General features: G+C 32.7%; 1 protein-coding gene across 1 annotated transcript; it reads left to right on the forward strand.

The window, feature by feature from the left end:
• The first annotated feature begins 2,632 nt into the window (after window positions 1–2,632).
• LOC130901312 (kinesin-like protein KIF15-A) lies at window positions 2,633–11,983 on the forward strand. The gene is made up of 3 exons (XM_057812564.1): window positions 2,633–2,854; window positions 5,893–6,370; window positions 11,735–11,983. The coding sequence occupies exons 1-3, from the start codon at window positions 2,808–2,810 to the stop codon at window positions 11,954–11,956; spliced, it is 747 nt and encodes a 248-aa protein (XP_057668547.1). The 5' UTR covers window positions 2,633–2,807; the 3' UTR covers window positions 11,957–11,983.
• The last annotated feature ends 2,109 nt before the right edge of the window (window positions 11,984–14,092 follow it).

Genomic DNA, 14,092 nt, shown 5'->3' on the forward strand with positions numbered 1-14,092 from the left:
GGGATGTCGACCTCAGTTTAGAGCATAAATTTCGGTCCCTCTTGTTTATATATAGTTATATTAACCATAAATCTTGGATAACACGTCATACGAAGCTGAGTTCTAATACAAACATCGCGAGTAAACATAATGACAGACACTCGTCAAAATTGCCATTATCCATTCCGGGAATAATATAAAACATTTATTTGCTATACTACGAAATTTTTTATAGGCGATTTTGAACGACTACATCGTCGTAAATCTCAGTTACAGTTTATTATATTGAAAGACAACATCAATCGTAAAATTTTGCTAACAAAAATGTGACTGGGAAATTTATTTAGGAATTTTTATTTTGAAAAATCAGTGCAGGACACTTCAGATTATCAGCTGTTAGAAAAGTTCCACAAGAAGGATTGAAATCGCCTTTATTATGATAAATAATGATAATTATAAAGTTTGACATAAACACCTTCGATTTTTGGTGACGAATCACCATCTCGAACTTCGTCGTCTTCCAAAATCAGTTGTTGTGTCAGAAAATATCGATGCTGTGCATTAACTGATATCACAAGATCGTCATGTGACATGGAGGCTTCAGAAAAGATCCTGACAGTCAATTCTGAATGGTACACCAGCATTTGTTTCCCAGAAAAAATCAAGGAAACCAATCGCAGTAGACCAATCATTCTCAACCACGACACCGCGAGTTTTCACATATCAGTTGAGTCAAAAACGTTTTTGTATAGTCAAAACATGGATTTGATTGGTCATCCACCGTATAATCCTTATTTAGAGCCCAGTGATTTCTTCTTGTTCCCGTAGATTCAAAATAAATTACGAGGTCAACGTTTTTTTACGCTTGATGTCTATCTCAAAACTTGAGTAGTCATCCTTGTAGAATGAGCTTTGGACAATTAAAAATAGACATGAAACATTTCGATAGCAAATAAAAAGATGTCTGTACCAGATTTATTGACAATATTATGTTCAAAAGGAATAAAACTTGTATCTGAACTACTTTATAAATTGGTTCAAGTAGAAATTGAATCAAAATCCCGATGTTGAGAAACTTAATTAACGAGGAGCGAATTTGTTTATTTTGTACATCGATTCCGAGTTAATATTTTTAACTTTTTGAAAAATAATAAGCCAGGTCTTCTCAAAATAGATCTTCTAGAATAATTATTTGAATATGATCAAAATCATCGAATTATATTTAGTTTTAAACCGCCTTTATAAACAGTAAATCTCGTTTTTAATACCCACCACTGGTTTATTGGGCTCTAATATATCTTTTTATTGTTTGAATTCTTGTAAATGATGGATTCAAGGATGTAGGATTCAAAAGGTGGGAGTTTCGAAGACGTTAATATACTCAAGTTGAGTACATAACCTAAAAACTCAAAAATATTTGTAAAAATCCAATGGTACTTAATTAAAATAAATACAACATGGAAATCCCATCAGGTTAAAGGCCCAGGTAACTTCTCCTCGTCCTATACTAAAACAAAACACCCATTTCATACTGAAATAATCAAAATAACTGATCATCAGTCTTGTTTTCAAACTGCTCAACCAAAATGTCCCATAGTTCCTTAGCTGACAACCTACCTGCAATTCGCTGGTGAATATCGTCTCTAACGCACTGAGAAATGATTCTTTTAGTTTGAGCTGCAGACTTTTTGTAAGCTTCGAGTTCTTTCTATGCGTTCCTGATGAAAACTCAGGCTTCTTCCTGGTACCTTCAGCGATTTCGACCGCATCATACAACTCCAACACGTCGACCAATCTTCTGAACCTTCATATCTTTGACGCAATCCATTTTAGAGCTGGACTAACTCGAATTCGTTTGAGGCAAGCGGAAACCGACACTTCTAGGAGCACTTCTAGGTTACTTAGATGTCTCAGAACACAACACAAAGTTGAAAAATATTGCTGGTGTGACTGAAGACAACATGAGCGTTGACCACGACGGTTTAAAGCTTGATTCTGAACTGGGTGTCAAGGTACTTGGTGACTGGAAGTACTATCGAAAGCTATGGCCGTAGTATTAAAGAATTTCTCAGTGATAATGGTGGTAAATTTGACAACCACGAATCAGTTTCATTTGATTGTAGCTCTGAGCGTCGCTTAGTCACGTGTGCCAGGAATTATCAGAGCAACCTTAGGTAAACAAAGTAAAAAACTACAAATTTAGGCAAAGAAATAATTCTACTGTTTTTTCTTTGAATCCTAAAGCTTGCAAACATCGAATCATGCTCTCTATGTAGATTTTTGAAACATTCGCTTGATGGTGATCAATACCTTGGCGATAGACCTTTTAGTAAGTTCCCACAGGTAGTCTACGGGGTTCATATCAGTCGAGTTCTCTTGCCATTATAGATTTCTTCTTTTATATCATTCGTCTAAGAACATGAGTGAATTGGTTGGGTCCGAGGAAAGTTAAGCGCGGATATATAATGAAAAACACGAAATAACTCAATTAAAGTACAGGTGATACTGTATAACGCTCTCGCCGATTTTAGGTTATACGCATACGTCGAGCTGTAGAAGCAGCGCCGCGCCGTGGTTGTTTTAAACACTTAAATACCTCGCGTATTGATTATTTATCTCTCTTAACGTACTATTGATAAATAAAGATAGTTAAATGTCATTTCAATAAAGTCATACATATATTTTTGACAATATTCAAAATTTAAAGTTATTTCCAACAAATCGTTATTATTTCAACTAATTGGACGCTACTCTCGGAACAAACATAATTTAAGAATGAAAATAATGTATACAAGTGAGGGGGATTAATATAAAATAGAAAAAATACAATGGAAGTTTTAGAGAAGGATTTTTCTTTCCATACAGAAAGTTTGAGGTAAAAACTACTGGTATTTTTAGTTTTTGTTATGTATTTTTGTTTTATTATGTCGAAAATATATTTTATATTTCCATAAAATGCATTTTACGAGCCAGACTAGTAATCTGCCATTATGTGTGAATCCCATCGACCCTTATAGCTTTCCTCCATCATTTTTAGATCATGGTGGAACCTACCTACACGTTTCTCACTATAATTTCCTAAATGATCCGGATATTTATCTAGAAAATACTAATATTTGTTCCTAAAGTCTGAAAGTTTGTTATCTAGGAAATTTTTCAACAACCAACACATGAATTTTCCAAGCTTTTACTTTCTGGAACAGTTATAACTTCGACAATCACTTCTCCAGAACCAGACTAGTAATCTACCATTATGTGTGAATCCCATCGACCCTTATAGCTTTCCTCCATCATTTTTAGATCTTGGTGGAACCTACCTCCACGTTTCTCACTATAATTTCCTGAATGATCCGGATATTTATCTAGAAAATACTAATATTTGTTCCTAAAGTCTGAAAATTTGTTATCTAGGAAATTTTTCAACAACCAACACATGAATTTTCCAAGCTTTTACTTTCTGGAACAGTCATAACTTCGACAATCACTTCTCCAGAACCAGACTAGTAATCTGCCATTATGTGTGAATCCCATCGACCCTTATAGCTTTCCTCCATCATTTTTAGATCTTGGTGGAACCTACCTCCACGTTTCTCACTATAATTTCCTGAATGATCCGGATATTTATCTAGAAAATACTAATATTTGTTCCTAAAGTCTGAAAGTTTGTTATCTAGGAAATTTTCAACAACCAACACATGAATTTTCCAAGCTTTTACTTTCTGGAACAGTCATAACTTCGACAATCACTTCTCCAGAACCAGACTAGTAATCTGCCATTATGTGTGAATCCCATCGACCCTTATAGCTTTCCTCCATCGTTTTTAGATCTTGGTGGAACCTACCTCCACGTTTCTCACTATAATTTCCTGAATGATCCGGATATTTATCTAGAAAATACTAATATTTGTTCCTAAAGTCTGAAAGTTTGTTATCTAGGAAATTTTCAACAACCAACACATGAATTTTCCAAGCTTTTACTTTCTGGAACAGTCATAACTTTGACAATCACTTCTCCAGAACCAGACTAGTAATCTGCCATTATGTGTGAATCCCATCGACCCTTATAGCTTTCCTCCATCATTTTTAGATCTTGGTGGAACCTACCTACATGTTTCTCACTATAATTTCCTAAATGATCCGGAAATTTATCTAGAATCGTTTTACCACGTTCTGTATGTTGTAATTGCTGCTCATAACTTTTTTCTTCCAATCCTAATGCTAATAGTTCTGATCCTTGTTTTCATAAATTGAGATCTCTCATCAAATCACTGAGTTCCATTTGAGGAAATAATTTTGTTGAAGATGGTTCACCCTCCCATTCACTTTGGCAATTTGGCATTGTTTCTGAGGCGTAAATAGGCCGATGAAGATTTCCACTGTGTGATTAAAACCTTTAACATCCACCACGCAAAATTAACAATCATCTAAATGATTCGTAGGCTCCAGACAGATTTGGTCTAATCCAGAACGTTCTCCTTTTTTTTTCATAACTGTAAAGACACAAAAGAGGACTTACGAAGTTTAATAAGAGCCCAAGAACACTTTCTTTGTGGTGAACTCATATTTTAACACATCACCCAATGAGTCGTGTGACTAACTATTTAAGAGACACATTTTTTTTGTCAAGAATCGATTTTATTCCTCAAAGTAATCTCCTTCAATATCTCCAACGCTTTTCTACCTTCTCGATGATTGTAGAAGGATTTGTCTTTTGCCTTGTGAATCGGTGTATTGTCTTGGTGAAACAGTGGTTTTTTCTTCGACATATGAGGCCGTTTTTCCTTGATTTTTCCATTCAAACGATTCAACAACTCTATGTAGTATTCTCTATTGATTGTCGCCCCTTTTTGGAGATAGTCCAGTATGCGCATCCCAAAATACTGAAGCCATAACATTTCCAGCGTTTGGAAACTTCGGACGTGGTTCACTGAATGCAGACTACTCAGATGATGATCGTTTTGATTCCGGACTGAAGTGATGGATCCATGTTCCATCCATTGTAACATATCGACTGAGCTATCTCACGCAATTAGATTCAACGAATTTGTGGACTATTTTGATGTTTTTCGGAGTAACCACCTGAATTGGACAACCAGAACGTTCATAATCATCGGTGTCTGTACGACCACGTTTAAATTCAGCAAATTAATAACAAATGGTTGTTTTCGATAGAGCAGATAACACTTTTGAAGCCCTTGCTGAGCTTGCACAGTTTTTTTTACATCAAAAAATAATTAACAAACAAAATTGTTTTCAAGTATTTTTTTTTGAAAAGTAACCTTACTTAAATGACTGTCACTTTTTTCTGACTAATCGAAATCGAAATTAAATTTGGTAACATAGTCTTTCGAAAGTTGGTACTTCATAAACGTCATATTTGACAATGACAGCGTCATCTGTGTGTCAGTCACATGATTTACTGTGTGATGTAGTAGAAGTCGAATATATTAGAACGGACATTCAATAATTCGAACAAAATATCAATCAATGACAACTTATTTTCTAAACTCACTTATAAGCGATTCAATATTGTGTCGTGGATGGCAAGGGGTCTGAAAGGGATCACCTGATGTTTGTATGCGCGAACAAGCTGCGTAAAAACCTAATCATGATTGAAAAATAGAATTTTTCTTTTAACAAGCGAAAATCATGAAAATATGAGCAATTTTTATAATCTGGGCACTTGAAAACATGAAAATTTGCGATGATATACAGGGCAACAAAAAGTATATAGCTATGAAATAGTTAAAAGTGGTGTTTATCACCACTGGGATATTATGATTTAGAAATAAAAAATTGACTATAAAAAAAGGGATTTTATGGAATCTAAGTCTTCTTGAATGATTTGTATACCAGGAAAGTTTGATAAAAGCCACGTTTTTGTATTTATTTACAGTATTCAATATTTTTTAGTTATAATACTGCAGAATTTGAGAACGAATCTAACATGACGCTTATAAACTCGAAACACGATATAAGATTGACTCAAAATCAAGATTTTCCTGCTTTATCTTCAACATCAGATCTGGCGGACGATAAGATAGATAAAAGACTTCCAAATACTATTGAAAATAATGAAGATGAGTCCCTAACAAGATCCAGTTTTACAGAAATAAATGGTGAACCGCATTTGTTGCATAAATATAAAGAAACATACGCGCTCAGAAAGAAAAACATTATAATAAGAGATCTCTTAGCGGATGCGGAAATACTTAATCAAAAACTCAAATTAGAACAACAACAAATAGTTGAAAATTTGGAGAATCACAAAACTACGATATTAGAAAAACTTAGCGAAACTAAATTTATTGTAAAAACTATTAATCAGCTTGTGAATGGCAACGAAAATTTGAGAAATAAAGTAGAAGATTTGAACAAAGAAATCGAAAAGGTATACAAATCTATTTTCTTATGAAATAGTTTTGAAAACTGCCCTACAGGTAAAAATATTTTTTCTTAAATTGAGTCTCACCGAATGAAAATTTTATTCGAAAATATTGGCTTGTAAGGGTTCATACAACGATACAACAATAAAATATGGAGTGTCCCAAGGTTCAGTACTAGGCCCTATTATGTTTCTTCTGTTTATAAACGACATCAATGGTAAAATGTCTTTACAGACGATACTAGCTTCTCTTGGAGCAACACTGCACTCCATAGGACCTAATCACCTTTAAATCATGATGCGATTCTAATTTCAACGTTTCTAAAACCAAAGTTATCATATAAAAATACATTGCACCATTGACTTTTTTGAATCTGTAAAATTCTTAGTACTTGTTGTGGGCAATTCCTTGAAATAGGAGTTAAATATTGTTTCCTGTTTTGTTTCCAGAGAACTGAACTCATCCATCTTCCTTAACAGTTTTTTATGCCCTTATTGAGTCGCATTTTCTGATATGCCCTTCCTTTTTGGGGTACGTGTCTTGCGACTCAATTCGAGCGGATTTTAAACTACAAAAGAGAACTGTTAGATGTTTACTCGGACTAAACAGCAAGTACTTCTTCAAAAGATTGAAAATTTTGAATCTTTTTTCCTCATTCATCATTGAATCCGTTTGCCTAATTCCAATTTCAGAAAAGTCGGCACGTTCAGAATTAGTTAAGGGCTCAATACTTTACACTGCAAAAAAATGCACAATCACTTGCCAATTGAAATCATTTTTTCCCTCATTTTATTTTATTTGTATCTTTATTTATTTATTTATTTAGTTTTTACAAGGTTTTGTATTGAAAATATAACAATTTTTTGACAATAAAGCATTTCTCTCTTATCGGTTGGAGTCAAAGTGGACTATAATTGTTTTGTTTATATTCTTTCGAATATTAAGAGTTTCAACTTTCAAAAAAACTTTTTTATACCAGTTAGATAATTATTGGGAGCACGAAATATAGTCACTCAACTTTTTCGATTACATAAAAAATAATTAGTAGCGACAAAAAAATTCAATACTCATTTAATAATAATCAGTGGGTTTATTCCGTAGTTATCTAGTTATATTAAATAAATTACAATAGGCAACCAAAAAAACTATTAATGGGGTCATCCCATGCAACGGCCTGTTTTTTAGGGATTTTTAGGATTTTTTTTCTACGACCAGTGAATAGATAGAGCTTTAAGTTCATTATCATTTATTAACATATATTTCGACAGTATAAATATAAATTTTAAGCTAAAAATATCGCGTAGAACTTGAGTTACAGCGTTCTGAACGCCCCCGCTTCGAAGAAAATGAGCTCGCACTTCCTCCACGATTCCGGCTGATTGACTTATCTGAAACAAAAATAAAAAACGGCGTTCTAATCTGTAAGCCTAAATACCCAAAATTGACTATTATCAAATGAATATACAAAAAATTGGACTTTTGGTATACATTTGAAATAAAAGTTGCGAATTTTGCGATTTTGTTTTTGTTTTTAGCTATAAAAAAATCGAAATTTTGGAAATTTTTGATTGATAATAGTTCATTCAATGCGTTCACGTGTGTTTAGTGTGCCCTATAAATTTCAAATAATTCGGTCATGCCGTCTTTGAGATACGATGGAGGGAAGTTTGAAAAACAGAGTTTTGAGAAAAAAAGTTTCAAGTCCATTTAAAACTATGAAAATCTCAACTTATCCTTAATCGGCGATGCCTTGTCCATAGAGTATCCCTTCCTCTTTAACTTGAAACTCTTTTAAAGAAGATTGTTCAACTTTTGAGTCAGTCCTGGCTTGTTTAACGACGTCACTTACGCGCCCGCCGCTCATAACGTGAAATTCGTTTTTCTCCTCGTGGATAGTGTGATTACTAATTTTTATAGCGAAAATGAATTAATAAAATGGAAAAAAAGTGAGTCACGTCACATTTTTTTGGAAAATAAATGTATCAGAACTCAAAAAACATGTTTTTCATACAGTTTTACATATCTTCTATATATGGTGTTGCAAAAATAGATAATCCCGTCTCTAGGATAGATAGAAAACTGAAAAATAATTGGGGTTTGCCCAATAAAAAATTATCGTAATGCCATCAGTATTCGAGGTAAATTGCGTTGAATTAAAAATCTGATACATCCATTGAATTTGTTTTTATATCTGGCTCTCATAGAGGGCGCTAGTTACACGGTTCGAATCAACTAATATTGAACATAACTTTTTCAATATTAGATTAATTAAGCAAAATTTCAATTGAACTTAAATATCATTTAATTGTACACTAAAAACTCGATACTGTGTACCATTTACGAAATATTTTGATTTGAAAATAATAACCGATGTTGGTATAGAGTATTGGTAAAGTTATTAATAATAATTATTATTAATTAGTAAGCCTTATGTGGTTTGAAAATTTTTTGTCGCGTAAATGAAACCCCATCGGATATATTTAAAAAAAATGGGACTTGGAGCTGTCGTTTCTTGTAAAGTTTCACAAAAATCTAGTCTAATCAGTACAGGATCTTGATTTTCAAAATTAAATGAATATTGACACAACAATTTGATGATAATGTTCTGGGACTCAAACTTGTTTGTTTCATATCAAAGCTCCATCAATACCCACAACTGTCATTCATTGACACATTGACAGTTATGACGTTGAATTAATAATAATTACATCACTGAAACTTTGTTATTTGTTAAATTAGATGTTGTTAATCAAAATGTACTCAAATTTTGAAATCACCGACATGTTATTAACCTTAGGCGAGTGTTTAGGACACTCCAGTGCAGTTATTACGCATTATGCAGAAAAGAAGAAGAAACTTACCAAGTAAAAATACATTTAGAGTCATCTAACGATGTTGTCGAGAAATGGGAATCACAGAAATTAATTCTGGTAGGTTAAGAACAACAAAAAACCTTAATAAAGAAATGATTTTGAATGTAGAGGATCAAAATCATGAGGAATATGGTAAGACAAACAAATATGTCTTCTTCAAGTACTTGGAAGATACTTGAAGAGCAATAGCTACGTCATAATCATTATAGACAAGTCCAAGAGCTCTTGCCAGACGATTTATAGGTTGGAGTGGATTTTTGTTAAACATTATAAGAAATAAAAGCCCTAGGTATGTTCAAAACTCGTTTGAAGTTTATATTTGGGCAGCAACTTTATGTAATAGATTGGTAGAGCTGCAGAAGCTCTGATTCTTTGACCTCCTCGATTTCAATCCCTTGATTTATACAGTTTGGTTGTATCTTGAAGAAAAAGTTTATACTACGTAGATGAATTTACCTCAAGAAGTGAAAGACAGAATTCATCGTCATTTTAATGACCTCATAGCCGATTCCCAATCGTTTAGAAGATTAATGGATTCTTTAGAAAAATGATTTTACAGTAACCATAGTATACGTGAAAACGGAAGACATTTTGAACATCTACTCTAATCGAATTATATTTTATGTTATTACCCTTTTTTTTCAAATTTTTATCTTGTCATTTTTTGCTCAATTAATAACTTTATCAATACTTTATACCGAAAAACTTCAATTGATATTTTTCTTGATAAATCTAATACTGATGACGTTACGAATTTTTTTTACCGAACAATCCCTGAATAGTTTTTATCTGTCCTAGAGACGGGATTATATCTTTTTGAAACACCCTGTCTTCGGAATTTGTAGAGTATCTAATTGAATACCAACAATAGTCTGCGATTCCAATTTTCCTCTTCAAAACTACAGATGGAAATGTAAAAAAAGTATTTTCAATCCCAATTTATAAAATGTATTTTTTTGATGAGGTCTAAAGTTATTAAAAAAGTTTTTAGTTACTTCGACAGACGCCATCCAAACTTCTTTTTTTCTTCATTTAAGGTAGTAATGATTAATTTTCTAACGTCGAATCGAACAATGATTTTACAGGCACCCAAAAAAGAAAATTTGACACTAGTTCCATCTTTGTCGACGGCTTTTCTTGGCGGCCATATTCCTCTCAAATAATTTTCATTTCTTTCCCATTCCACTCACCAGTTTGTCTCATGAGATATTTAACACAAAATATTTATCTTGTTTGCGAACGTCCAAGTAGAAATATTCTTAATTAGGGGAGTAATTGCCTTTTTTTTGGCTTTTGGGTGTATATTCACCGTATAAAAATCATAATAAGTCGTGAAATTTTCCACGAATCAGCTGTCAACTAACTTCCAAACGTCATATCCCAAAAATAATTGATACGAACGTGGATATGAGAAAGTTCTGTTTAAAGTAGATGTAGCTCAAGTTTACATAATAAATTAATAATTCTGAGCAATGTTTGGAGATATTCAATCGTAATAAACCAAAAATTTTGTGACGCTGGAGCTCAAACGAAGGTCAGTACGCAATGAGCCGGCTCTAAAGCATCACAAAACGCGAAACTCGACTTGTGAGATTATGGCATCTTCATATTGGGATGCGATTCCAAAAAAGAGGAGCCAACGCCTTATGTGGAAGTTTTTTCTAAAAATTTTCTATTCCCTGAAGTTATAGACGTGCTAAAGACAAAAAAGCACTTCAAAAATACTTAATTCAACTATACACGTTGAGCCCCAAGCAAAATTCATGAAATTTCCCGAATTCCCAAAAAAAATCACTCTATATGAGGTGTGGATCCAAGGAGAAATAATATAAAGATTTATTTCGTATAAAAACATCAATTTTTACAATTTTTATGTGTTTTGAAAAATATTATATAAGATCAAAAATAAATTTTCAAACAATAAAGAATGCCCAGAAAGAGAGACTTTTCAAAATAGATGTATTGAGAAATATACGGCTTAAAAGTAATTCAAACTTAGCTGTTGGAATATGAAAATTTATGCTAGAAGATTCTGGTGGAAAGTCAGTCAGACAATTATGATACAAGTTAGCAAAAAAGCTGCTGAGAAACCAAAATCATCTATTGGGAACATTGCGAAAAGATAGGAAAGGACGTTGTACGAAAGAAGCTGGACAAATAGTCGAAAAGTAAAATTTTTTGTTTCCCAATGGAGCTGAAATCATGAACCAAGTATAGGGTAATGTTTGAAAGACCCAGGACGGTTCGACCAAACTCAAAACACATGTAAATACAGTCCCTAGGGCCGCGAAGAAGTTTTGAAAGAAAATACGTCGCTCTGGGCTGTGGGGAAAGTGCAGTTTCAATCCTATGGACTGCACCGGGGCTCAACGTATTAAACAATTGAATCAAACTTTTGCTAGACCACGAATTTTCCAGCTAACCTATTAAATTCAACGTTCAATTACCAATTGTGATAAATATTAATTAAATTAAGGTTAATTTATTTATTTCTAGTTGAAGATAGAGCTAATCGAAAAAATCGTGACAGCTACTGGAGCCAAAAGATGTCTAGCGAACGAAGAAATAGCCATAGAACATCTAGCGAGAGCTTACGAAATCAAAAGGCAAGAAATTAAAACGTTGAATTGTAAAATTGATGAAGCCGAAAAGATTGTTCGCGATCTGAAAAGTAGATGTGAATATTTCCAATCAACAGGTGCTACAACTATAATGTAAAATAAATTTAATATAAATTCACTTAAATATTTGTATATATTTGTAGAGAAATTGTATTAAAAATTTTTTTCTCTATACATTTTCGCCCATATTTTGGGTTTTCTATTAGCATATTTGGGCTCAATTATTCACTACTATTGTAGACAATTTCTAGTATTAAACGATCCAAGCATTTTAATCTGAATTAAAGCAATAAAAATGAGGTTATTCTTTATAAACAATAACCAATTTTGTTAACAATTTCTTGATTCGTTTCTCATCGCAAATGAATGGACTATAACTACAGGTAGGTTGAGTTTTTTCAAGCGATCTTCTAATTTTAATTCACCCTTTATATAGCAAATAACAAAATGAGTGAAGTAATACTATATGTCTCTAAACTAACCGACACAGGATTATAAAGATTAGAATAAGTCTGAATGCACAGGACTAGTAATCTTTTCACAAAGCAAATGACAAATGGTTTATTCACTTACCTATTTTTACCTATATCGTTGTGATAGTTACAGAGATAAACATCATTCAATTATTACAACAAGGTGAACAAGAGAGATTGGAAATTATTGGGAACATTTTTGAGCCTTGTTCATATGTACTCTTTACTAGGAGAGGTGGATACATAATTATTGGAAAACTTGGAAATATATTAGTGTTAGTACACTTTGGTGTTCAATTTTGCCACAATTCCAAAACGAGAACACTCATAATCTAGCTGGAAAACCATAATATATTGCAAAATTTGTCATACCGCAATTCCCAGACGATGGATACATAAGTATTCGAAAGATCGGAAATATATTAGTGTTAGTACACTTTGGTGTTCAATTTTGCCACAATTCCAAAACGAGAACACTCATAATCTAGCTGGAAAACCATAATATATTGCAAAATTTGTCATACCGCAATTCCCAGACGATGGATACATAAGTATTCGAAAGATCGGAAATATATTAGTGTTAGTACATTTTGGTGTTTAGTTTTGCCACAATCCCACAACGAGAACACTCATAATTTAGTTGGGAAAGACTTCGTTTCAATTTACATACAAATATTAGGTACTTCCAAACCAACTCAAGAACTTATGGTCAATTGGTTAATCAAAATTCAAAATAAAGGTCCAAAATCAAAATGAAAATGGCGATAGGATATACCAGAAGATGATTTCTATTACAATGTAGAAATTTTGAGAATCAATACGCTCGGTATTTCCATCAAACTTTAATTTGAATATCGAATTTTGAAGTTGATTATTTTGATGTTTTTTAACAAGATTTAACACACCGCAATTCCCAATTTTGCCACAATCCCACAACGAGAACACTCATAATCTAGCTGGAAAGCCATAATATATTGCAAAATTTGTCATACCGCAATTCCCAGACGATGGATACATAAGTATTCGAAAGCTCGGAAAACATATCGAAGTTAGTTCACTTTGGTGTCTAATTTTGCCACAATCCCACAACGAGAACACTCATAATTTAGTTGGGAAAGACTTCGTTTCAATTTACATACAAATATTAGGTACTTCCAAACCAACTCAAGAACTTATGGTAAATTGGTTAATCAACATTCAAAATAAAGGTCCAAAATCAAAATGAAAATGGCGATAGGATATACCAGAAGATGATTCCTATTACAATGTAGAAATTTTGAGAATCAATACGCTCAATCTTTCCATTAAATGTCAATTTGAATATCGAATTTTAAAATTACTTAATTTAATGTTTTTTTGTGAAATACATTACAAAATTTGTCACACCGCAATTCCCAGACGATGGATACATAAATATTCGAAAGATCGGAAATATATTAGTGTTAGTACATTTTGGTGTTTAATTTTGCCACAATCCCACAACGAGAACACTCATAATTTAGTTGGGAAAGACTTCGTTTCAATTTACATACAAATATTAGATACTTCCAAACCAACTCAAGAACTTATGGTCAATTGGTTGTTAAAAATTCAAAATAAAGGTCCAAAATCAAAATGAAAATGGCGATAGGATATACCAGAAGATGATTTCTATTACAATGTAGAAATTTTGAGAATCAATACGCTCGGTATTTCCATCAAACTTCAATTTGAATATCGAATTTTGAAGTTGATTATTTTGATGTTTTTTAACAAGATTT

This window comes from Diorhabda carinulata, chromosome X (genome assembly GCF_026250575.1).
Source record: "Diorhabda carinulata isolate Delta chromosome X, icDioCari1.1, whole genome shotgun sequence".
In the NCBI taxonomy this organism is placed as follows: domain Eukaryota; kingdom Metazoa; phylum Arthropoda; class Insecta; order Coleoptera; family Chrysomelidae; genus Diorhabda; species Diorhabda carinulata.

Coding starts and splice junctions, on each gene's coding strand:
- LOC130901312 (XM_057812564.1), top strand. CDS start 2,808: ATGGAAGTTTTAGAGAAGGATTTTTCTTTCCATACAGAAAGTTTGAG. Junction 2,855..5,892: donor TTCCATACAGAAAGTTTGAG/GTAAAAACTACT, acceptor AATATTTTTTAG/TTATAATACTGCAGAATTTG. Junction 6,371..11,734: donor TGAACAAAGAAATCGAAAAG/GTATACAAATCT, acceptor ATTTATTTCTAG/TTGAAGATAGAGCTAATCGA.